Here is a 27,853-nt window from a genome sequence, read left to right as displayed (position 1 = left end):
CTCAAAGAATCCCAGGTCTATGTACATTAGAGTAGCAGTCTGAGATTTACTCCATTAATCAGTCTGTCAAACAGATGAAGGTATATATATATATATATACACACACACACACACACACACACACAAGTTTAATAACTTGTGATGGTTAATGTTTGTAAATTTTCTGAGATTTAGAGTAACCACAGAAACAAACCTCTGGACATTTCCCTGAAGGAGTTTCTAGATTGCATTGGGGTGGGAGGAATGGAGGAAGAGTACACCATTCCTCCGGCTGGTTTCCTGGACTCAGTAAAAGGGAGAAAGTGAGTTGAGCACCAGGATTCAGCTCATGTTCCTGCCACCCCACCCACCTCCCTGTCATGATGGACTGTACTCTCAAACTAAATCCAAATAAAGTTTTTGTGAGCTTTATTTTTTTAGGTACTTTCTCACAAGAAAAGACAAGACTACATAACTCAAATTAAGAAGGGTCACTTCCACTGAACTACTATAGGGTAATATTTTTTTAAAAAATTTCTCTTGGAGGGAGGAGAGGGTCTTACTTAGCCCAGGCTAGCCTGAAACTCTCCATGTAATCTAGTAAGACCTTGAACCTCTGATCTTCTTGCCTCAAGCTCTCTAGTGCTAGGATGACAGGTGTACACCACCACACCCTGTTTTTGAAGTGCTGGGAATTGAACTTATGATCTTGTGTATGCCTACTAAGCAAGCTACTGTCTGAGCCATTTCCCAGCTCCATTTTTTTATAGAGGATTCACAAACTGATTAATAAAATATTTATGTGTATCCTAGATGACCAGCTGACTTCAGTAGTCCTGAGTTTGCCATAACTTTCTTCCTTCTAGCATAAATCACAGGATTAATGTTTTAAAATATATTTCTATTGGAAAAGTTGTATCTAAACACTGATTCAGAAATAATTATAGTAAAAAATAAAATATTAATTGAAAACAAAGCATCTGTGTCCTTTGCATCCCATCCCACCCTTGGGTTATTTACACCCACCTCTCTAGAGTTGGCTTTGCTCCCTTTAGTTTTACTTCCAAAAGTAACATGTTCAGACCTTTTTTTCAGCAATAGTTATATATTTATTGATTAGATGAGATCCAGTGTTTGCCTCAGTATACCAAAGCCATTAAATTTTTCTTAGTTGTGATTTTATCTCTGGGTCCTTATAACAGCTTTTAATTTTGGAATAGGGTCTACTTCACCTATCACTTTAGATTGTACTTAAATAGCTTTCTTTAAATTAGTAGATGAACCAGTGGGTTTTACTATGGAATTTTCATGTATATTTTGTTTTCATCAACCCCCTCTCTATTGTCCTTGCCCATTCCCCCTCTGCAAACTCCACTTCCCTCCCCCAAGTAGCCCTCCTTTCTTTCATAGCACATGTGTTCCCTTTAAAGAATTACTTTACCTTTAAATATTGTGCATATCTGAGTGTGTATGTGTTCATGTCAGAGGTTGTGTTCGTGTGTGTGTGTGTGTGTGTGTGTGTGTGTGGTGTAGTGAGTGTTCATGTGAGTGTGGGTGCCAGTAAAGGCCAGACACATTGGATCTTCCTGGAATAGGATTATGGGTGGCTGTGAGCCCCCTGATGTGGACACTGGGAACCCAACTCAGGTCCTCTGTAAGAGCGGCACTTGCTGAGCCATCTCTTCAACCCTGATATATGTATCCTATTTGCCCTGCCCCCACTCTCCTTTAAGAGTCTTTCTCTTTCATTATTGTCTTTCTAGTTTCTTGACCTAGTAACCTTTCACAAATATACACACATATATGTGTATTTCAGAGATGAAGTGTGAAAAAGCATGCAGTATTTCTGAGTCTAGGGCACTATGAACACAGCAATCTCTCACTATATCTATTTTCCTACAAAAGTCATAACATCATTTTTCTTCATAACTGAATAAAATGCCATTGTATGTATGTACCACATTTCCTTTCCCTTGATCTAATGCTGACAAACATCTGTGCTACTTCCATTTGCTAATGACCCTGCATGATGTAGCAATACGTACAGATGCACAATCATCTCTGTGGGAGGACTTCCAGTCTTTTGGAAGTACTTAGGAGTGGTGGAGCGGGATCACAAGGTGGTTTAGTTTTTACTCATTTTTGTTTGTTTTGTTGTTATGAGAACCATGTATACTGATTTCTACAATGGCTGCACCAGTTTACATTTCCACCAAGAATTAGTAAGGGTCCCTCCTTCCCCATATCCTTGCCAGTATGACAGCCATTCTGACTGGGATAAGGTAGGATCTCTACATAGATTTTTTTACCCACACTTTCCTGATAACTAAAAACATTGAACACGTTTTAAAAATGTTTATCAGCCATTTGTTTCTTCTTTTGAGAAGTATCTGTTGGGGCCATTAGCTCATTTGTTGATTGGAAATTTGATTTTTTCCCCCAGATATTGCTTGATTGTGTTTATTTGCTTATTCTTTGGGTCAGTTGGGGATCAGTGATTTAATCCCTAGTAAAAAAAATCTGTGAAAGATTTCTGTAAATTATCCCTCATTCCTTCTCCTAGTGATGTTTTCTGTGCGCAATAAAACAGAGAGCAAAGGCCTTCATTAGGAACCATACTTTAATTGTTCTATATATACTGGAAATAGTACCCATCTCTTCGAAGAATAGGTGGCAAAGATTTTTTTCCGCATACTGTGGGCTATCTCTTCACTTTGTTTAGTAGTTTCCTTTGCAGTGGGGAAGAAGCTTTTAAATTTCATATATTCCACTTCCCAATTCCGGGGGTTATTTCCTGTGTTCTTGGGGTTCTTTTCAGAAAGTTCTTGCCTATGCCTATATCTTAAAGTGTTTCTCTTTGTCCCCTGTAGCAGGAATCTTAGAAGGTCTTATTAATAAAATAAAACCTAAGCCAGGTATTGGTGTGAACACTGGAAGATCAGAGAGACAGAACAAGCTACAGCTAACCTCACCTGGCCAACTTCTCAGCTGATCTTGTTTCCTCAGACTGGAAGCCTCTTTGTCCTCATATCCGAATGGCTCTCAGCTGAACTGTGCTGCTCCAAACCTAAAAGCTTAACCAGCCAAATGCTTACCCAGCCAAATGCTTATCCAGCCAAATGCTTCTAGTTCCTGGTCCTCACACCTTATATATCTACCATCACTCCCTGGGATTAAAAGCTCACTCCCTGGGATTAAAGGCGTGTCACCATGCCTGGCTGTTTCCAACATAGCCTTGAACTCACAGAGATCCAGAGGGATTTAGGCCTCTGGAATGCTAGGATTAAAGGTGTGAGTGCCACCATTTTCTAGTCTAAGTATCTAGTGGCTTTTCTGTTCTCTGACCCCAGATAAGTTTATTAGGGTATATAATATTTTGGGGAACACAATACCACCACAGTCCCCTACCCCCATGTGTGCTGAATCCAGTGAAATATGGATTCAGTTTTCCTAGCACCATTAGTTGAATAATCTTTTCCAGTGTGTGCTTCTGATATTTTTTATGCCAGAAATTAGGTGTGTGCTTTTTTTCTTTCTCTTGTCTGGATGTTCTGGAGAAGACTCAAGAGCACTATATGTCATTTTACAAAAGAGTCTCAGCATGTTAGGAGAGAGTGAGCACTCCTGTCTCTTGCCAGATTTGAGACGAAATGTTGTAACAGACCAGCCGCCACTTTTCCAACCCAGGGTACTCTTAGGTAGGGAGAAGTGAGAAGAATTAGCTAGAAAGAGATATCTAAGATGATGAAGGACAGACATAGAGGATAGCCTCAGGAGGGCCTGGATCCTAATCTACTGGCCCTGAACTTTATCACAATGCCAAGGGGAGGAGCAAAAGACCTCCCCCTTGCTAGGTACAGCCAAACATAGACCCTTCCAAACACCTGATACTCAGGCCCATGGTCCAATCATCCTCTTTATGCAGATCTACTGGATAAAGCCACCAAGAAAACCTACATGGGCTCCAACAAAATGTTATCAGTTTTCTTTTCACTTACTATAATTATTTTGGCTTACATGTTTGCTGTATATAATCACTGTTATACTGTAATATGTCCCTTGTATTCCTAGTTTCCTCAGGATTTTAATCATAAACGCACACTGAACTTTGTCAAATGCTTTTTCTGCAGCTAATCAGAGGATCATGTGATTTCTGACATATACCTATGTAACATATTAAATGTACTGATCTGTATATGTTGAATTAACTTTGCATCCCTGAGATGAAACCAACTTGGCTGTGATAGATAATCTTCTTAATGCCCTCTTTTTTTTTTTTTTTTTGGTTTTTCGAGACAGGGTTTCTCTGTGTAGCTTTGCGCCTCTCCTGGAACTCACTTGGTAGCCCAGGCTGGCCTCGAACTCACAGAGATCCGCCTGGCTCTGCCTCCCGAGTGCTGGGATTAAAGGCGTGCGCCACCACTGCCCGGCCTTAATGCCCTCTTAAACTTGGTATCTAAGTATTGTATTCAGAATTTTTCCATCTATATTCATCAAGGGAATTAACCTAAAGTTTTCTTTCTTTGTTCTATCACCAGCATGTTTTGGTATCAGAGAAGTAATGGTTTTGAAGAATGAATTCTTGAGCATTCCTTCCCTTTCTTCTTTGTGAAACATTTTGAGAAGTATTGTTAGCAGATCATTCTTTTTTTTTTTTTTTTTTGGTTTTTCGAGACAGGGTTTCACTGTGTAGCTTTGCGCCTTTCCTGGAACTCACTTGGTAGTCCAGGCTGGCCTTGAACTCACAGAGATCCACCTGGCTCTGCCTCCCGAGTGCTGGGATTAAAGGCGTGCGCCACCACCGCCCGGCAAGCAGATCATTCTTAAGAGTTTGGTAGAACTCAGCACTGGATCTGTCTTATGCTTTTCTTTGTGGAGAGATGTTTAATTACCACTTCTAACAAAGCTGGTTATAGGATTTAAAAGTTGATAGCATCATGATTTAATTTCATTAGGCCACATATAGCTAGGAATTGATCAATTTCTTCTATATTTAACAACTTATTGAAATATAAGCCTCCCAAGTATTCCTTTATGTTCCTCTGGATTTGATTAGGGTCTGCTGTAACAATTTACATTTTATCTCTAATTTTGTTGTTTTGGTATTTTCTCTCCTTTGGTTAATTTGGCTAGAGGTTTGTCAGTCATCTTTATATTTCAAATTACCAGCTTTTGGAGTCTTATGTATTGTAATTTTATTCTCTATCTCATTATTTTTCCCTAATATTTATTATTTCTTGCCATCTGCTGCATTTGTCTGGCTTTTTACGATTCTATAGCCCTGAAGTGCATCATTAGGTTATTTATTTGAGATCTTTCTATGTAGCCAGAAGTTTTCCTGTGTCCCACAGCACCACAGCTGCTCAGAACCAAGTAAACACACAGAGGCTTATATTAGTTAAAACTGCTCAGAGAGAAGCAACTGAGAGACTCTAGGCCTGTGGGCTGAAGATGGATGCCCCAACATTACACAGGAACTTTGGATGACTGTCTAGGCAGGCAGCTGTCTCTGTCATTTTAGATTTTTGGAAAATGCTTACAATGCTCTTTCTGTTTACTTAGGTAATATTGTATCCTTCTGAGGTCTTTGATGTAGTTAAAGACTACATAGTTATAATTTCCCTTGGTTATGATAAAAGATAAATTAGATATGAAACTTTAGACTCATAAATATAGGACAGATAAAATATCTTCTTTAATTTTGCCAAATACAAATAGACTAGATATGATAACTATAATTCTTGCTTGATAATTGTTTTGCTATATATAGTTTTACTATGTTAAAATTAAAACTTTCCTTTTTAATTAAACAGAAAAGGGGAAATGCTGTGGGATAATGCTTTTGTACACTGGTTTAATAAAATGCTGATTAGCCAGTAGCCAGGAAGGAAGTACAGGTGGAATAAGCAGACAAGGAAAATTCTGAGGAAGAGAAAGGCTGAGTCAGGAGATGCCAGCCAGCTGTCCATGGAGAGCATGTAATGGCACACAGGTAAAGCCACAGAAAACGTGGTGACATATAGATTAACAGAAATGGGTTAGTTTAAATGTAAGAGCTAGTTGATGGTAAGCCTGAGCTAATAGTCAAGCAGTTTGTTTTTGTTTTTGTTTTTGTTTTTGCAGACAGGGTTTCTCTGTGTAGCTTTGTGCCTTTCTGGAACTCACTCTGTAGCCCAGGCAGGCCTCGATCTCACAGAGATCCACTTGCCTCTGCCTCCTGAGTGCTGAGATTAAAGGTATGTGCCACCACCACCCAGCAGCCAAGCAGTTTTAAATAATATTAAGCCTCTGTGTCATTATTTTATAAACAGGCCATGGTACTGCAGGGCCTAGGCAGGACCAGAGAAACTTCTAGCTACATTTCTGATTCTTATACCAGACTCTGAGAGTATAATACCACCAATGTAACAAACAGCATGCCTGACTTCAAAACACTGTGTGAAAGAGGTGGATGAATAAACAAGAATTACAATAATAAAACAGTGCTCTGCAAAGATGGACCCAGGCTAGTTGTGAATACATAACAGAATACACTAGACTTCATAATGAGGTAAGGGGGAAAGAGGAGACAGGACAGTATGATGCTCTTCCTCTGAGGTGTAAACTTGAATGGATTTACTCAGGTCCCAGCAAGAAAGAAAAGAGGGGGCTTCCCAGTGCTCAGCTCAGAAAAGCCTGTCACAAAGAATAAACCAGACAACAAAGGAAGTGACCCTCATTCTTCCTTAAAGAGAAAAAGAAAACTCATTTTCACTGTTTATGAGGACATTTAGAACTTGATCATCAAGTACTTGAGGGAAACATGGTTTAACCTGGAGAGATGGCTCAGCAGTCAAGAGCACCTGCTGCTCTTACAGAGGACTTAGTGCAATTCCCAACACCACATGGAACTGCTCACAATGATCTATACCTCCAGCTCCAGGGATATGACACCTCAGATATGTGCACGCGTGCGCGCGCACACACACACACACACACACACACACACACGATTTAAAATGAAATATATATTTCAGAAAGCTCTCTAGATTAAGTGAAAAACAAGATCTCTCCATCTCTCTGTCGCTCTCTCCCTCTGAGCTAGAGATGTATTCAAATATAGGGGCTTACACTGCTTAAAGTTTAGGTAAAGCATGGCAGTATTAACTATGATTGTTCACACTTAGCTTAAATAAAAACTACCAACAACTAAGAAAGTTTTCCTGGTCCTATTTTCAGGCTGGGCCTCCTCCAGATATTCTTAGAGTTTCCCTATCAGCTGTCAACTTTCTTTTCCTCCCTGCTGCTGGTTTTTTCTTCTTCTTTCCTTTTACTTGGGTGATCATGGTTGACTCTTAGTCTCTGTTCCTGAGGCTGTAAGACTCTACTAATATTGTTAAATGAAGGCTCCCCTGTCTCCCTGCCACAGTCCCTTCTAAATAAGTTGCCTTGGCTTTTGTGCTGTCTCACTTAGGTATGTCATGCCAAGGGCATGAGCAGAAATGTGAGGGTGAACCTGAAACTGACCTTCACAAGCTCTCTGGCCTAGAGGCACCTACAGAGCTGTCAACCTCCTTTTAGATTGGTGAAGACATGAATAGAAATAATATAAGCTGCCATATTCCTCTGTGGCCACTGTACAATCTAGCTTCCTGAAAACAGAGCAAGAGATACTATTTCTATCTAGAACATCAGCAAGGCATTAATAATTTGAATATTTCTTAAAAAATGTATGACTAAAAATGGTCTCTGTTAAACAACTCAGGTAAAGCACATAACATGGTTTTTTGTTTGTTTTCATTTTCCCATATATGTAAATTGTAGGTTCAAAACTAAGATTCCATTAGCCAAAACTCTTAACACATCTAAGGCAATTGTCTCCAATCTGAACAGGAATGCTCTTTAGGAAGTTTGCAAGAAATCCTCATGTTTGATCTTTGAGCTTTTGACACTACTTGGGAAATGGTAGTTAACACATTATCTGTATTTTCATGATTTTATATGACACAGTCCTTTCTATCTTAACATATAAAGATTATTTTCAGCCATTTGAAGATTTAAACTCATATGGACAGAAGAAGGACATCAAGTATCAGTGTTAGAAGCCAGAAGTTTGGCTTTGGTACCTGCTTGTACATCATAAAAGTCAAGGTTCTGAATACTCATCACTTGATGTTATGTAGTTTCCTATAAACACGTATATTCTAAGAACTAAAAACAGAAAAGGGATATTAACATTTTCTAAAAGGACACCAAACAGCCATCGCTCTTCGTTAAGTAAAGGATCAGTACACTCTCTTATCCCATCAAAGGTCTCCCCAGGAGTCACTTCCTACTTCAAGTTTCTGTTTCTGATGACTAGACTCCTAGAACGGGAGAGGAAGAGGAGAGGAAGGCCATAGACAGGGAAGTCATGAGATATTTGTATATTTTAAGACAGCATGCATATCACGAATTTCCAACATAAAAGGAAAAGGAGCCTTCCAGGTCAGAAGAGGTCGCTTACCTGCTTTTCCTGCACTCTAGCGGCACCAAGTTCTGAGAGTGACATGGTGAGCTTCTCTTGCTGCTCTGATAGGTACTTCTGGTAGAGACTTAGCAGTTCTTGACATTCTCTATACTGCAGCTGAAGAGGTGAGATTGTAAATTAAGGAGAAAAAAACTGGTTCACAGACAGATTCCAATAAACAAAACAAAGATAGAAATACAATATTTGGTCAGAGGCAGTGAGAATGGAGTCATCTGATAGAAACAGTACGTGTCCAATCATGAAGCAATAATTTTAATAAAGAAAGTAGCACTGACCATCCAAGTGAAGAGACATTTCTCTTAGTTCTTTGCAGAGCTATGCAAAGCAACTCCTATTACATTATGTAAACAAGAAAAACGAAGCAGGGCATAGAGTATATGCCTGCAATTCCAGCACTCAGGAGGTTGAGGCATACTGTTGAGAATCATGAGTTCAAGGATGGACTGGGCAACACAGCCAGACACTGAAGGAAAGAAAAGAGGAAAGGGGAAGGGGAAGGAAGGGAAGGGAAGGGAAGGGAAGGGAAGGGAAGGGAAGGGAAGGGAAGGGAAGGGAAGGGAAGGAAAAGGAAAAAGGAAAAGGAAAAGGAAAGAAAAGATAATTAAAAAGACAAGAAAACAATGATTTAAATTTAAGAGTTAAAATTATAAAACTCTCACAAGCGCATCTTTGTGACCTTGGATTAAAAAATAAAAAAAAAACATTAAAATGAAATACTCTGAAATCATATATAATAAAGGATTGATATTCAGAATATATAAACAGCCCATATAATGCAACATAAATAATATTAATCTAATTTTAAAAACTGGCAAAGGTTCTGAAGCAATTTCCAAAAGGAAATACATAGATGACCAAGAGTAAAAGATGCTAAGCACACTGGCTATCAGGGAAAGGTAAATCAAACACACAAGGAGAAAGGACGTTATATCCAGTAGGTCAGCCTCAATCAATGATTCATGATGGCAAATCTAACAAGGATATGCTCCAGTGGAAACTTCCAGTCTATCTAACAGGCATGTGAATGTACTTCTACTCTGGAAGAAAATTTAGTAGTATTTTTAAAGGTAAATTTACTACATAACCCCATATATCTCATTATCCAAGAAAAAAAATTAAAAAGCCTAAACAAAAACTCATACATGGCATCTTCTGAGCAGCTCATAGTAGTTTAGAAGCAACAAGAGCATTAATGTCCATCAACTTACCAACAGAGCTGCATCTATAAAATGGAACATCTTTTGGCCATAAAATAAATGAGGAATTTCTATGTGCTACAAATCTTGAAAATATTATGTCATGAAAAAGAATACCGACACAAAGAATATGTATCATAAGCATTTATTTTTATGAGAAGTCAAGAATAGGCCAAGTCCATTCAGACAAGGAAGTAGATTGGTGGTTGCTACAGACTGGTGGAGAGAAACTGGGGAGACGGGTGCAGGTTTGGGAAAAGGTTTTGGAGTGAGATGATGGCAGTGTCGATACTCTGGGAAATGTTTGATGGCATTCAATTGTACACTTGAAAATGTCGGATTTTATGTAAACAGCATCTTAATGATTAGTGCCTATTTTATACACTGGGTTCCTAACTCTATTAAGCATAAAGGGATTATACTTTGAACTTTTGTATTGTTTTGCATATTAATATACATCACTAATACCATCACCATCTATCATCTTTCTGGTGTAGAGAACCTTTTTCACAGCTGCTAGCATGGGAAGAATGCTGACGGTAAAAGCACCAGGTCAGAAAGGTCCAACTTCACAGGTCAGGCACCTCCCAACTTCTTAATGTGGTTACTTTCTCCTAGGTTTCCTTTCCCTCAGACCATTTCTGAATCTCCTTCTTAGCACTTATTTAGGTATGCTGTTGGCATAAGAATTACTGTCCAATGGGATTATTCTGTACATATACTTCTACACAAGATCATCATGATTAAGAGTAGGAATAATATTTCTTAAATGTCAAAAATTGTAACTAGTTTCAATATTCCTTAACATTTTCATAACCTAATCATTGCTTCTGGGCAGATTCCTGTTCTCATAACTTTTGCCAATCATAACTGCATAAATAACCAACTGCTTCATTATTCTGGTTATTAACCTTTAACAAAAAGGAGCCCAAGATGCGCTTATAGGAGAGGACTGGCTCACAGTGAAAGGCCAGGTCACTAAGCTTATAGAATACATTAATTCCAAGAGCTTATTGAATACTTAGTGTCTGAAACAATAGCAGTAATAACGGAGCAAGAACAGTAGTCTAAATAAGCTAATAGCTTCTAATGTCAATCTATGTTGGATTTCTATGGTTTTACATTTCTGGTTTTTTGGGTTTTTTTTTTTTTTTTTTTTTTTTTTTGTGTGTGTGTGTGTAAGCTCTAAGAGACACAAATGATTTGTGTGGCCCCAAGGAGTTTGTGACAGTTATTATGAATATAAAAAGTTTTTATTCTAGCAGCTACCATAGGCAATAATGTTTATAATAGGTGAATGTCTGGTCACAGAATACAAATTTTATTCTGGAAAAAAAACAAGCACAATTACACAGACTACAGGTTAATGTCAGCATTTGAGGCAAGATATAGACATTAAATAAATGCCATGTGGCAGTGTGGTGGTTTGAATTAAAATGGCCACCACAGGTTTATAGGGAGTGGCACTATTAGGAGGTGTGACTTTGCTGGAGGAAGTGCATCATGAAGGGGTGGGCTTTGAGCTCTCAAATGCTCAAGCCAGGCCTAGTGTGACATTCACTTCCTGCTGCCTGCTGATCTGGATGTAGAACTCTCAGCTCTTTCTCTAGTACCATGTCTTCCTGCACACTGCCATGCTTCTACCATGATGATAATTGACTGAACCTCTGAAACTGTAAGCCAGCCCCAATTGTATTTCATAAGCAGAATATAAAAATATATACTCTTACCTCTATTTTTAAAATCTTTTTCTTGGTTTTATCAGATTTTAGGATGACCCATATTTTCTTTCTCCCTAGCACAATGAGACTTTAACCCTGGAGTGAGATCTTAGGAAAATATCAGTAAAATTCTTCTTCACTGAAGGGAGGACTTACTTAACTGAATCTTGGTCATGTATCAGAAAAGGATGTACTAGATATAAGAGATCAAACCTGAGAAAAGGTATACACCAAACCATGAAACAAATGAGTATACTTCAATATGTCCAACAACCATTTAAGAAATGAGAAAAGCAACCAGTTACCACAAGACTGTACTGAAGAAAGAAGCACTCTTGAATGACCTACATCAGTATCAACCTGTATTGAGTAAGATCCCATTGAAATGTAAACAACTGAACCAATCAGCTGAAGAGGCTGCAGGAAATGATCATTTCCCACAGGATAAAGACTTAACATGAAAATGTCCCACATAGAAAAGTAAAATGAAGCATCCAAGTAGAATGAATATGGTGGCAGATGAAACAGTTAAAACTCTATGAGGACACTAACGATCAGACAAGATGGCCTAGAAGGCTGCCAAATGAAAAGAGATTGTGATGAACTGGAATACTCTCTCTGGTCCAGTAAAATCTACTACTATCACCCACCTTAGCCTCTACCCTGATTTGGGAATACTACTTGATCTGGTACTGAGTATCTGCCTTAATACAGATCAGTGAAGAGAAGCCTTTGTGTGAAAAGAAAGGTTGGTCATTAAAGGAGAAACCAGGCAGAATAGCCGAGAATTGCTTTACTTCAGCCAGATACCATAGAAAAAACCTGAACCCCCTTTGGACTTCTAGGAGCCCATCGATCACCCTCTTTCCCCAGGGGTCATTCCACAGAAAAGGGAGTAAAGGCCAGAATCTGCATCCCCACTTTAACCCCCTCCTCTGTGATTATGATCATCACTGGAAGCTTCATGAGAAGAAAGAAGCTTCACTGCATTTAGCATTAATAAGGTACCCCTGTTTGCAGGAGTAGGACTGGAGCAATGTACTGTTTCAGCTGCAGAATGGAAGCCACCAGGGAAGCCTCTGCCCTCATCAGGTGTGTAATGGTATCTATAGGTGACTAAGCTTCTATCCCCACCCAGCAATAATGAGGTGCTTACTTCCAAGTGCCAAAAAAGTTCTAGTAAGGACCCTGAACTTTAACCCCAATCTCAATGCAATGAAGCGGAATTTTTTCTTCTCACCGGGATTGCATTGAATCTGTAGATTGCTTTTGGTAAGATTGCCATTTTTACTATGTTAGTCCTGCCTATCCATGAGCATGGGATATCTTTCTGTGCTCACTGCATGAGTTGGCTGTTTGAAACCTGGGGCCTATGCAGGGTCGCTTGGCTCGGCCTGGGAGGAGGGGACTGGACCTGCCTGGACTGAGTCTACCAGGTTGATCTCAGTCCGCAGGGGAGGTTTTGCCCTGGACGAGGTGGGAATGGGGGGTGGGCTGGGGGGAAGGCGAGGGGGGCTGGAGGGGGGAGAACAAGGGAATCCATGGCTGATATGTAGAACTGAATTGTACTGCAAAATAAAAATAAAAAAAGTCTACTAAAAGTGAAGATTTAAATAGAACTATAACACAATACTCCAACTGTCCAGAACACAACTGATCACATGCTAGACCAAGAGCCAAGAAAATATCAATTCAACAAGAAAAGAAAACCAACATATGTCAATACTGAAATAACCCAGATGCTAGATAAGAATTTCATTGTTTGCTACAAAGGACTTTAAACTGGTCATCCTGAAATGTTTCAATGTGTATACTTCAAATAAATGAAAAATTAGAATGTCTCAGAAAAGAAACAGCAAATACAGAAGAATCAAATTGAAAACTTGAAACTGAAAATCATAATAATCAAAATAAAATGCCCACTGCATGGACTCAATAGAATAAAAGACATGGGGAAATTAATGAAGTCGAAAATACAACACACAATACACCTTCTGAACGGCAGAGAGAAAACAGATGGAAAAAGAAAATAAACAGAGCCTAAGGGAACTATGGCAACGTAACAAAAGATTCACCCGAGTGCCACTCCAATACCAGGAGAAGAGCACACGGAAGGGGCTGAAATAGCATTCAAAGAGGTAACAGACGAAAATCCATTCCCTCTTTCCAAGAGTTGAGCACACCCTGAACAGAATTAACTCCTAGAAATCCATGCCAAGAAACATCATTGTCAAATTCTGAATGCCAAGGACAGAAGCTGGGGGAAAGGAAGTGGAGGAGGAGGAAGAGGAGAGATAATCTTGAGAGCAATGCAGAAGTCCCCAATAAAGGGAAAATGATAAACACTGACATCAAAAGACAGCGCACACTTTTTTCAGGTACTGAAAGAATTGTCAATTTAGATTTGCATATTCATCAATTCTGTCCTTCTGACATGGAGAAATCAAGAAATTCTCAAATGAAGGACCACTACAAGAATTCACTGTCATCTCGTCTACATGGCTGAAGAGGGCTCTAACCAGGAAGGAAATAGTAAAGGGCTGAATTTGAAAATATCAGGGAGGAATAAAACACAAAAAGAGCACAACCACTGACAGACAAAGCTAGTTGCCTTCTTGTCTTGTGTTTTGTAGATTATATGTGACAAAACGTGTAAAAATTTAACACTGAGAGATGAAAACAACAACAAAACAAATCTTAAACTGGAACAAGAAGCTATGAGAGTAATACACTACTGTAGCCAGAGAAACAAACAAAAGCAACTTATTTTTCAGTACACCTTATTTTATTGAGAAGGCAGATGGCTATTATGTACTTGGAAGTTTTTTTTAAATCATATTTTATTCATTTATAACTGGGTGCACACATGTGAGTGTGTGTGTGTAAGTTTTTAAAATCATATTTTATTCACTTACAACTGGGTGCACACATGTGAGTGTGAGTGTGTGTGTGTGTGTGCACGTGTGTGCGCATGCGTGCACACATGTGTGTGTGTGGTGCATGGGTGGAGATCAGAGAACAACTTGCAGGAGGTTGGTTCACTATTTCCACTATGTATGTCCTGGGAATTGAACTCAGATCATCAGGCTTGGTAGCAGGTGCCCTAACTAGCTGAGCCATCTAGCCATCCAGTCATCCCCGGAATATCTCAATACAGTTACCTCACATCGTGGCACCTGCTCAGTGTTAACTAAGTGCATCAATAGGCCACTGTCCACGGTGTTATTCTTCTAGCTCAGGACACCGTTCTTTAGATTATCCCGTGTTGGACCTCAGGACTTCTGGCTACTGGCCTCCAACCACACGCACTGTCAACACAGCCCTCTTCAAACAATGCTTCCTATTTACATAGTCAATATGCTTCTCCTCTCTATTATCACTAAAATTCTGAAGAGATTAACACACATACATCACTAGTCTCTACTTCCCCATTTCTAATCAAACCCGTGGCCAGCACCATGTTTTCGTAGTCAGTCTATTTAAACCATATCTTGAAAAGTATTCTCTAGTCTAATCTCAAAATGCTCCAATTTGGTTTCAATTCCTATCTAACTTGCTAGCCACTTACTCCTTCTTCAAAGGACCTTTCCCCTCCTTTCCTAGGCTCTGGCCCATTCCTGATGCTTCTGTTACTCACTGTTCTTTCTTAAATCTCATTCACTGGCTTCCTTCCATGTACACAACTTCAAATGCAGAAATTCTCTCCTACAATCTAGAAGCTATTCAGTTAAATAAGTAAAAATGATCTTTTACTCTCCAGTCGTTTCGGGCTCAATATATATCTCCAAATTCCTATTTCTTAACTACCCAAGAAAGCAGCATGAGGTCCCATGGTGGTAGGAGTATGATCTAGTAAGTATATAAACATACATGGCAAAATAGATGTTACAAAATGCACAGAAGACAATTCTCTAACAATTTCAACCTTCAATTTCCCTGATGAATTTCAAATCAAAATGTTTCTTTTACTTTGAAATGAAAAATATTGATGTTCAAAAAGTTTACATATCCTGTTTAGAGCATCATCATATATTATTCAATTAACACACATCATAAAATATTAATAATCGCTTTATTGGAAAGAAACATGAAATTCACTTTAGTGGAGAATGGTATCTCATGGTTAATTCCTGATTTGATTACTCTTTGATATAAACCCAAAGTGGTGTATGGTAGAATACAAATTAATTAATAAGTTAAAGTATCTATATATAATAAAGGAAAAATCATACCTAGTAAAATTAAAGATACTATCAAAATAAATTTTTCCTCTATCATCAGAAAAACCAAAGTAATGTCTGATTTTCTAACACCCAATGACTAGTTCTCTACTATAAGCACTGCAAAATTGTTTTAAAATGACTTAAAAGCAATAAGAAAATGATAACTCACTATAGAGATCAAAATAAAGTATATGGCCGATTCATCTGAATATAATAAAGAGTTTCAGCATGACGTTACTTCAGTCAACACTGTTAAAGATCAAGCAGCTCACCTGGACCTCTCCCATCAGTCTGTGTAATGCTCCTGAATATGAAAATCTGACAGAGTGCGGGGCTAAGTTTTCAAGCTTCAGAACATCTCACAAAATCATTAGGTGTCAGTGTTAAAGAAGTCACAGCAACAGCTAAGAGAAGCACTCTAATACAAGTAGTCGTGCACTTAAACATTGCAAACAACATCGCAGTTTTGACACAAAGTAAATCATTCCCAAGGGGGATGTTTCTAAGTCATCTTCCCAACAAGGGCTAGGTGTTAATAACTATTACTCCCTTTAGAATACACCAAGCCTCAAAGAAATGGGTATTGTGAATATCCTTGTACTGGCACACTGTGAACACCTACATTTCAAATGAACAGTTTCATGTAAGGACACAGAGGGAGGCAATCCTGACTGCACATGGGGAGTAAGGTGCTTTGGCATCATTGCCAGGCTACTTCCTGGAGTAAAAAGTGGGAATCTTAGGTCTTCAAAATTGAGAGAGGAGTTTTAAATTTACGTGTCAGTTCAACTGCCTGTTAAATCTTCTATTAAGTAGCAGTAGCTAATTTAGTTAAAAACAGGCATTTCCTAAAATACAGACAATCCCACAATTGTATGCCCAATGTTGACAATTCATAAGAGATCAACAAAAATGAAATGCAAGGCCCAACTGGTGGCCTGGCACTAAGTGACAGAAAGGTTACTCTCCTGCTAAGAATTGTTCTGGGTTGTGTTTTCTTATTAAAAAAATATTTAGATTACAAAATTAAAACAAATAAACGCAACACTGCATAATTTAGCTGTCATTCTCTACCAAATTACTTATAACTGTAGCCATAAAATGATAATAATTTGCCATATGTGCAGCTGCAAAGCTAAGAAAAGCACTGGTCAGTACAGCACAAAATGTGAGCCTACTACCCCCCCTATTGTCAGTGGAACTGAATTGCAATAAAATAAAGTTTTATTTCTCCAATAAGGTATGAAAATATGCAATGAGCTCTGTTATAACACTTCTTCAGAATACACAAATTTGTTCAAGTGCATGTGTTAAACTTGGATGTGTTATGCACATAATTTGAGTACCACAGTGATAGGCACAAGGTACAGGTGGAAAGCTATGCAACATAATTCAAAACTGGTAAGATACAAAACCTGTGCTCGGAACCACAAGCCTCACACATCTGCCAGCTCCCACTGTCACTCACACACACACACACACACACACACACACACACACACACACACACACACACAGAGGCATTACAGCTTCCCTCTACTATTTGGGAATAACCTATAAGTTTTGTGTAATCCTTTCAGTATTCCAAATAGGGTGCTTTACACTCTACTTATTATGGCATTTAATATGTGCAAAACTGCACTGCCAATTTTTATTAAGTGTATTTTTCATTTTTTAACTGTTTTACTAATAGTTTTTGAGTGTTGTGTCCCTAAACTCGTTTTTCCATATATCTTGTCTTACCACACAATTTTGCATACTAGGATGATTTTCAGAAATCCCTGTGTGTGTGCATGTTTATAGCAGAACTGAGTGTATAACAATAAAATTTAAGTATATCTATCCTACTGACATGTGGGACTAATGCACTTATAAATAAATATCCAAATGTATAATTTTTTGATATGGTCTCATTAAATAGCCTATATTAACCTCAAATTCTCAATCTTCCTGTTTCAGACTCCCAAGTCCTGAGATTCAGGTGTGACTAACACAGCCACCTTAAAAATATTTTATGTGTCTGTTTCCTTTAGAATATTATCATTTTGGGGGAGACTGGGGGAAGTGAGAGAAGGGGATCTGTGGTTAGTATGTAAAATGAATAAAACATTTCTTAACAAAGAAGAAAGAATATTACCATTTTCCCTATTGTCTCCATGTAAATGGGCTCTCTGCTAAGTTATAGATTGTCACGAGAATTTAAGAGTAAGCTGGGTGGCAGTGGCGAATACCTTTAATCCCGGCACTTGGGAGGCAGAGCCAGGTGGATCTCTATCAATTCGAGGCCAGCCTGGGCTACAGAGTGAGATCCAGGACAGGCACCAAAACTACAGTGAGAAACCCTGTCTCGAAAAAAACCAAAAAACTTTTGCTTTTCCCATTCACTATTTACCATTCAATATTCTACTGAATATGGCACATGTTTCTGCTCTAATTTGACTACCAAGACTACCAAGACCTCTTCAGATGTGAAGTAAAGGTCTGGTATGACTAAAAGTTTTGTTAAATAAAAATCAGAATTTTTTTCTTAAAATACCTGAAGTAAGTTTGGTATAAGAAAAAGTAAGTGCCATTTACCTTTGTAAATGTTAGCTGTGCCTATTATAGAACAGTTTAAACTGTTCTATAGTTTTACAGTTGAAGTAATAAAGCCAGTATATTACATGGTAGGAGAAGGAATGCTGGAGATCTAGGGTGATAGTGCATGTCCGGCCTCACAGAGATGGATATGAAGAATGGGCAGTGGACTACAATGAGGAAAGTGTGGTTGTAAAGATCCTGGAAAAAGAGTGAGAGAGACCTGGGTGTGACTCCAGCTCTCTGACAGCTTCCACATCGCCTTGTTCACATCACCCAATCTTCTGAGTAAGTTTTCTTAGAATCAAGGATAAAAGGACTGCTCTAGGGAGGAGAAAATATAAAGTAGTCCACACTAAGCCTATGTCATAAAAGAACTCAAATATTACCTGTGGTGATTTGAATGAAAATGGCCCACATAGGCTCATAATTGAATGATTTTGCAGTTGTGGACTGTTTAGGAAGGATCAGGAGGTGTGGCCTTGGGGGAGGAGGTATGTCACAAAGGATGGGCTTTGGGGTCTTAAAATTCCCCGCCAAGCCCAGTTTCTGACACCTTCTCTAACTCAGAGATGAGATGAACTATCTCAGGTACTGCTCCAGTGCATGCACCTGCTTCAGTGCATGCATCTGCTCCAGTGCATGCACCTGCTCTAGTGCATGCACCTGCTCCAGTGCATGCACCTGCCTGCTGCTATGCTCCCCCCCATGATGGTCAGGGACTCAGCCTCTAAAACTGTAAGTTAGACCCTATTAAATGCTTCCTTATATTAAAAAAATAGGATTTTTCCTTGTTTTATATATGTCATTCAAAATAAACAAAAATTAGATATTAAAAGAGAGAATGGAATTTAAAAGAAAATACAATCTAAAGAGCTGTTTTCACAAATGAAAAATACAGATTCTCATAGGCTTTTCATTTTTCCTGAAAAAATAAAAAATGTCATTGAGCAAACGAGAATTCAGGATAAAACCTTTCAGATCTAACAACACTTCATTTAGTTAATGGCTTTTCTTACATATGACTTCTAATTCTAGCTAGCTTTCTCAGCTGGACATTTTGCCTATCAAAGTACACTTCAATAATACTGATCTGCTGATGCTAGGTAACATTTCCAGATTACCAACTTGCTATAAAAAGATTAAAAAAAACTATTTTTCAGAAGGCAGAATGTCTAAAAGAGAATGGGTATCACTAGATATTGTGAAATGCAGAATCCCAGGCCCTCCTCCAGATAGGGGTCAGAGTTTATATTTTATGGAGCAGTTTGATAGGTAATGGTGTGGACACTGAAGCTTCAGAAAGACACACAAGAGGCACTAGTTTAAACTGCTACAGAAATCAGCTCTCATCATTGAAGTCATAATTTTAATAGAGAATAAAACCAGAAAGCTATTTCAAAATTAGTTATTTTGTTGGTATTTTCAATCCTCTGGAACACAATGTATATACTTGGATAGTAAAGTATAAAAAATGCTCAAGCATTTCTTTTACAAAATATGTCTGGAGCAAAATTAAATGTGGCTACACATTAATTTCTTAAAATTATATTTTCATATATGTGTATGTACAATATAAGATACTTCCCATATACCCAGGCAGACATTTGCACAGTATAAACCCAGTGATATCAATAAATGTAGAAAAAAATTGATAAAATTCAATGTCTTTACAAACCCTCATCATATTTGGCATCAACAAATGTATTAAAGGTCATATGTGGGAAGTTCACAGCTAACATCACATTTAACAGCAAAAGTTGAAAGATTTTCCTTTAAGATCAGAAAAAAATACAAAAATGCTTATTCCCAGCACTCTAACACAGTACTGTGTAAGTTCCAGCCAAGCAATTAGACAAGAAAAAAGGGGGGAGGAAGGTTAAAAAGGAGAAAAAAGTAAAATTATCTCTGCCAATGGCACAATCTTACAGACAAACTCTAAAATCTCCACCAAAAAACTCTATCAAAATTCAAACATTATTCTTAGAAAAGGAAACTGCTAAAATTTGCATAGAACTACAAAAGAACTCAAACAACAAAAAAGAAACTTGTGCAAGAAATTAACAAAGCTGGAGGCATTAATCTATCCCACTTCAAAATTATTACCAAGTTATAACCCAAACAGTGTGGCACTAACATAAAGACTACTGACTCCAGCGACTCAAAATGGCTTGGAGATTTAAGTCTAAGACCTGAACCCATAAATCTAGGTGACAGTATCAGAAAATGCTCCACTGTATTGGTCCCAGCTTAGTACCTTAACATGATTCCAAAGGCAGTTAGCAACAGTGAAAATATGCAAAGTCAAACTACATCAAACTAAAACCCCTTTTATAGTAAAGGAAATAATGAAGAGGCAACCTACAGACTTCAACAGCGAAAAGACAGAGAAAGATGGGCAAAGAGACATTACTCCAGAGAGGATTCACAAATGGCCAAGAGATACATGAAAAAAAAAGTTCCTTATCACTAGGCATCAGAAAAATGTTAATGAAAATCACAATGAAGCACCCCTTACTTCTGTTAGAGTGGCTTCTATCCACAAGACTAGAGGAGGCAAGCATGTAATTTCTGCACATTCAAGGCTGAGGGAGGAGGACTAGAATTTGAGGACAGTCTGGCAAACACACTAAGTTCAAAGCTAGCCTAGGCTACATGGTGAGACCTTGTCTCAAAAGTTAAAGTTAAAAAAAAAACAGGATGAAAGATGCCAAGCACTGATGGTGATGTATAGAAAAGGTAATTCTATGAACTGCTCTGGGAATGTAAATTATTAATGCAGCTATTAGAGCAAGCAGTATGGAAGTTCTTCAAAAAGCTAAAAAGGGAATTAATGTATTATCTAGAAATCCCATCTGTGTACATATAAAATTTCTTAAATCAGTATGCCTGAGAAATACAGACCTGCATTCTCACATTCAGCATAGAACCATCCACAATAGCTAAGACATGGAAGCAGCCCATTGTCCATCAGATGACCACATAAAGAAAATGTAGTCTGTGTTCCATAAGAGAATACTAGTCAGCCTTAAGAAGAAAATTCTGATGTTTACAACATGGATAGACCTGGATGTCATCATACCACATAAAATAAGCAAAGTGCGCGCGGTGCGCACACACACACACACACACACACACATACACACACACACCACTGCCATCAAACTCATAGTAGACACCAAAATGGAGGTTGACATGGACTGGAGCAGAGGTTATTGATCAGTAAAACAAGAAGACTAACTTTAGAGATCTATGGAGAGAAGTAAATAAATAGCACACCGTATTACACAATTCCTAAGAACTCTCAAATGTTTTAAGCACAAAAGACAAATATATAAGGAAACAGATTGTTTAATTAATCTGACATCCTACAGTGTAAACACATCAAAATGTTATATTGTACCCCATATACAGGTATACAACTCTTACTTGTCAATAAAAAATTATAGAACAGAAATTCCAGTGACTCATACTTATGAGACATATTTCACTAGTTACTTAAACATTCAAAAAATTACTGAGAGCTAACATTTTCTTTCTCAATTGCATGTAAATGTGTCACACTCAGACTTTTGGTTATAATAAAGTAAAATGCATAGAAGGAAAGGTATAATGATAACATCTTCGTAAGATTAATCTGATAGGACTACTTGGACTACTTATCAAATTTTGCTGAAAACAATTATACCTCTCATTAATACATGCATATTACCATACAATTTAAAAGGCCAAGAACCCACAATTTGTTGATAAGATGACCCCTGTGACAAAATTATGAGTGACACCTAGTACAGACATAAAACATACTCACTACAGTACTTAAAGCACAAGGCTGAATCGACGTTCAGTACCTTTCTAGACTGATGAGAAAGTGGTATTTGAAACTAGGTTCAGCATTACTAACTTTTATCTTCTACTAATCCTGCAATCAGGGGACTAGCAAACAACACAAAGCTCTTGCTTTGTGGTTTTGTTTTTATCCAAGAGCAAATTCCTCAGGCTATGCTACAGAGGTATTCTCCCACACTTACTATTGAATTTCCTTTTTCCTTACGTGGCAATTATAGCAATTAGAGAAATATTTAAATAAGATTGTCTTTTCCAATGCAAAGTGAAGGATGGTTTATTGGAAACATTTATGTTCACTGGCTTACTAATATAGTATGTTTCATAAAGGCAATAAGAACACCATAAGCTCACTGTCAATAACAAGTTACTTCTTTTGTTCACATTTTACACTTTTACTCTGCTCTTTTCAAGATGTAAAAATAAACTGATTAAAAAATATGGAAAGGGAAATGACATTTAAGTGTGTATGGTCTAAACCAGTGGTTCTCAACCTCTGGGTCATGACCTGTTTGGGAGTCACATATCGAATATTTACATTAGGATCCATAACAGTAGTAAAATTAGAGTTATGATTAGCAACAAAATAATGTTATGGTTGGGTTCACTACAACATGAGGAACTGTACTAAAGAGTTGCAGCATTAAATAGGTTGAGAATCACTTGTTTAAACCTTTTATAACTAATTTTATAAAATTATACATCAAATTTTCTGTGAACTATATTATACAAAGTGGGATTCCATGAGCAAAAAGTAAAGTAAAACAGTAAATGTTAAAACAAAACTTAAAAAATTTTTAATTGTTAAGCTTAGTAGTTTAAAAAATTCATACCTCAACATACATTCCTTATAAAGCACAAAGTCACTGTATAATGATATATTATGGGGCACTTGTATTTCTGGTATAAAACAGAAGCTGTAGAGAAGATTAATTTACACATATCTACAAAGAAGAGAAAAATGTCTTCAAATATTGTAGTAAGTGACCATAGGGGAGGGCCAACAAGAACCATATGTGTTTTCACTAACACAAGAAATCAGCAGGACCAGGACTGTCTACAAATTCAGATCCTAAGGTCAGGGTGGAGCTCGGTGGTGGAGAACTTGTCATTAGCACCGCATCGCAATCAATAAAGGGCAAATTCTAGCCCAAAGACTTCTGTTTTGTTGGGAACAGCAGTTGCCTACTTTTCCTTTTCATTAACTGGTGCTGGATACAGGCAGAAGACAGCAACAGGAAGAGTCCTAGTGACCACCGTCATCTTGGAATGTGCGTTATCAATGGAGGAACATGATGAATGGCTCAACAGAAGCTGACAACTACATAGGTTCCTAAGCTCACAAAGATTTTTCCCCCTAATTGTACTAGGGATAGACCCAGTGTTTCATACATGTTATGCAGGCACTTGGCCACTGAGCGACAATCCCAGCCCTTAATATAATCATTGTCTACTGCTATGGAATTGTTATAGCAGCAATACTATGCAATATATTCAGATTTGGTGTGAATGCTATACTCTTCATGAACTTAAACAGAAGATTAATTAAGGCAAAAGATGAGAGGCTACTGCTTGTACCTAACTTAATCAAGGGTAGGGTGTAGATGTAACCAACCGTCTTATTAAATAAACACAGAACCAATGCAAAGAAGAAAGCCAAGAGATCAGAGCTAAGAGCCTTACCCGCCTGCTGCAGCTAGCCTCTTCCACCAAGAGACCTCTCTGAAAGAGACCTACTTCCTGTCTGTCTTTATATAGACTTTCTGTTCTGTCTTCTCATTGGTTGTAAAACTAACCACATGAATGCCTCATCACTGTCTATATAGACCTCCAGGTCTTCTATGGTTGGTATTGAGGTTAAAGGCGTGTGTCTCCAATGTTGGCTGTATCCTTGAACACACAGAGATCTACCTAGCTCTGCCTACCAAGTGCTGGGATTAAAGGTGTGCACCAACAACGCCCAGCTTTTGCTATGGCTCTAATAGCTCTGACCCCCGGGCAACTTTATTTATTAACATACAATTAAAATCCACATTTCAGTACAAATAAAATACCACCATAGTAGGGTCACAAAGTAGATCCTGAAACTGGATAAATGAGCATGGTAAGAAGCCCATTTTTCTGAACACTACAAAATCAAAGCATTGTGATGCACTCTTTTTAATGCTTTTGCACTGCATATTAAAGAATATGCTCCCATCCACTTATATATTAATATCCTTGTTTTAAAATGATTTTAAAGCCTCTATTACTATACTCAAACTTTAAAGGGCAGTTCTGCATATAAAGCATTTCTTCCCTCTTTGGCTTGTGTATAGAATACATGTCACTAGAAGGGCGAGGGGGTTTCACTCTGTTGGAAATGTCAGAAGTCTCAGGAGACTAGTCCTTCCTCACCAAACATGACAAAGAGCCAGACAATCTCTGGTTTTAGGGGTCTGTTGTAAAGTTGAGGTCATAGCTAATGAGCTGAATTATTTTCAGTGGGGAGCAAGCCCTCTCAGGAGAGACTGAACTCAAAAGATTTGTCCATAAAAGGCAGGTAAGAAAACAGCTGAAATTTGTAACAATTTTTAAAGCTTAGCATGAACAAGTGTAATATGTAGGCACTTTGGAGAAGAAGCATATGCACTGACTCGCTAGATCTTCTTCCTAATTCTCTAATAGAGACGCCCAGAGCAAGAGACCTGAGGGAGTCCTTCCGTTGGTACCCACTGGAAGCTGCTAACAGTGCTGGGAAACACTCTGTCTTAGTGGAGACTCCTAAGGACAGAGAGGCTCAGCAAGAAGCACTGATTCCTCACACCTCTGGCAGCTGGATGTCTGAGAACAGAGGTGCCTCTGCCAGGGCCCTTTTCCAAGCTGAAGACTGTTCACTTCTATCTGCATCTTCCCAAGGTGCTTTGGGAGGTCTCCTTTATAAATTCACTAGTCCATTTATAAGCACTCTACCCCTAAGTTACATCTCCACTCCTTCTCAGCTCCTATAAGACGCTGGGGCTAGGGTTTCAAAATACAACTGTTTAGAGGAACATAGCCTTTCAGTCCATAAGATTTGCGAGAGACTGAAAACACTAAGGAAAACCTATCAGGACTGAAGCACCCATACTAAGATACCCATGGCTAGGTGAATTAAAAGTCTGGTACACCACAGAAACAGAAGGCCACAAATAGACTCTGATTGAGATGGTTCAACTTCATATTAAACACTTGTTAGAAGGAGAGGAGAGACAGTTTCCAGCACAGATGTGATCCACCTCAATTGTTACTATATACCTATCATTAAATAGAGAAAGTAAGTAGGACGGAAAGAGGAAATAGAGGATGGGGAAGGAGAAGAAGTGTATGGGGAGTCCTACCAGTTTTCAAAGAATAAAGTGGTCAACATAACTAAATTTAAAGATGACAATGCTGCTGGAATTAGCAGAAATTTAAAAATAATTTTTTACAAAAATTAAGTATAAATGAACGAATAGATAGAGAATTTCAGCAAAAGGAAACTGTAATAAGAAGAATAAAAAAATCTCCAATATGGGCACATAGGCTCATTGTGACAGATACACACAGTCTTTTAGACACATATGTCAGTCAAGATGTCAGAAAAACACTGGATGCATAAAAATTAATTATTGAACAAAATGTACAGGGTAGGGCTGGGGGTCTGGAGAGATGGTTCTGTGGTAAAGAGTACTGGTTGCTTTCCCAGAGGACCCAGGTTTAATTTGTAGCACCCATTCGGTGGCTCAAAACGATCTCCAACTCTAGTTTTGTGGAACACGATGATGCACAGACATATATGCAGGCAAAACACATATACATACACATACATTTTTAAAGTTAAAACAAAACCAAAGCCAATGAATGTCACAATAGCAACAGCATTCCACAGTGGTGGGAGTTGCTGTCTATAAGCTGCAGTTGGATTGTACTTGCTGAATACTTGTTCCATGTCACTCTTAAGTGTCATAAAATGCTCGGAGGTAAGTATTCCAAACAGATACAATGGTGTTCTGTGGGACAGAATTTAGATCCCAGCTGCGCAACCCCAGGACAACACACCCTTAACCACTATACCATCTCTATTGGGTATGCTACCTCCTCCCCACTGGAGTACCATAAACAGCAACAGCCAGAACACTACGACCATAGCACATGTACCTGTCCTGTCTAAAATGGCAATCTCACTAAAAGTGGGACAACAATTTCCTATATCACTACTAAGTTTCACTATCTGTTAGCACAGTTTCCACAGTTTTTCCCAAACACAAAAACACTTTAGGCAACAGAAGGTCTGGGCTCTGGCTCTACCATCTGTATTATCTATACTCCTGTTTAGAAGGAGTTCTTTCTTTTCCCTCTTTAAAAGTACAATGAGAACAATCCTATCGAGAAAAAGGAACTATTACTGCCAAACTGTTTCTGTGCACAGGAGACTCATTCCCTAAGCAACAATGCCACCACAGTGCTCTAAGTAATAGATTTATTTTAATAAGCACTTCATTTTAGGATAACTTTAGATTTATACTTTTAAAAATGGCAAAACTACTGAAAATTTTTCCTTTGTCTTTTACTCCCACTAAACTTACATTTCCTGAGGATATTTGTCCAAGAAAATGACACTACTCAGTTGCTAATAAATGGACCCGTCGGATGCCTTCACCACTTTATTCATCCCTTTCTTTTTTCTGTTTCAGAAATTAATCCAGGGTACCATCTAGCATCTAGCTGTCACATCTTATTTTCAACTCTGACACAGTTTTCTAGTTTCCTTGTTCTTTTACCATTTTAGTAGTTTTAGGAGTACTAGATACATACTTTTGTAAAATGCTTCTTGACTTGAGTTGACTTGATGCTTTTCTCATGGTAGAACAGTGATAGCCCTTCTTATCACAGGTCAGGGCACACCCACGCAGTGCTGCTAGCACTCAGCTCCCCCGAGTGAGTGCTTTAAGTACTTCTGACAAAGTTCTGGCCATGATGTTATCCTTCTCCCATTTTACACACTAATCTTCAGATAAAGAACTAAATCAATCATACTCTTAAAAAGTAGAAGATGGAAAGTAAGCTTCAGCACCCACGGCAGAGGAGAGGGGTGGATTACATATACTGTTTGATACTCTTCCATGAAAAAGAGCTCTCTCTCAACCTATATTCCCAGCTCTGGGGAGGCTAGGGAAGGAGGATCCATGAGTTCCAGACCAGTCTAGCTAAGACAGTGAAACTCTGCTCCCCTGAACCTTCTAAAAATGTTTCCTTTTTTGTCTCATTTTGCTAATTAATAATTTTGAGTTATTGCATAAGGGTTCATATAAAGCAAATGTTTTTGGTTGGGATTTTGTCCGCCTAACAAAATCAAAGAACAATCACTACCCCACTTTTTAGCCCCATTTTTTTTTAAAACAAAACAAAATTTCATGTGCCATAATTGAAGAACCATTTTGGTGGCACATATATACCAAGCTGACCTTGGAAGAGAAGCAAGGATAATTCAAAGGTATGCTTTGAGTGGAGGAGTCATCAACAGAGCTTGGTTTCAATGAAGCATCCACAGCTGCACATGCTCCCTCCCGTTAGAGTGAAGGACAGTTCGGATGGGAGGAAGGAAAGTTAGAGAATGATAAACTGAGCACTTCTTTTCCCATAGCACAAACTTGCTCAGTGCTGCCACCTGCTGTCAGAAACCGTAACACTGGAGAGTAACAATAGCAAGATAGTCAGGTATGTGGAAAGGAGAAGTAAAAAGTATTCTTGGTTTGCCTACAATATCTCCCCAGATAATCTCTTTCATCCTAGTACACAAGA

At 38.3% G+C, this 27,853-nt stretch overlaps 1 protein-coding gene across 4 annotated transcripts in view; it reads right to left on the bottom strand.

Annotated features, from left to right (window-relative positions):
* Positions 1-27,853, bottom strand: part of Kiaa1328 (KIAA1328 ortholog) — a 266,377-nt gene that overhangs the window by 153,056 nt on the left and 85,468 nt on the right. For all 4 annotated transcript variants that reach the window (XM_059246831.1, XM_059246830.1, XM_059246833.1 and 1 more), the window contains one exon: positions 8,465-8,592. In XM_059246831.1, the coding sequence (XP_059102814.1) occupies positions 8,465-8,592 (128 nt within the window). The remainder of the gene's footprint in view (positions 1-8,464; positions 8,593-27,853) is intronic.

Source organism: Peromyscus eremicus, chromosome 19, assembly GCF_949786415.1.
Source record: "Peromyscus eremicus chromosome 19, PerEre_H2_v1, whole genome shotgun sequence".
Taxonomy (NCBI): domain Eukaryota; kingdom Metazoa; phylum Chordata; class Mammalia; order Rodentia; family Cricetidae; genus Peromyscus; species Peromyscus eremicus.
The sequence above is the reverse complement of the archived record's forward strand: the minus strand, read 5'-3'. Positions and strand labels throughout refer to the sequence as shown.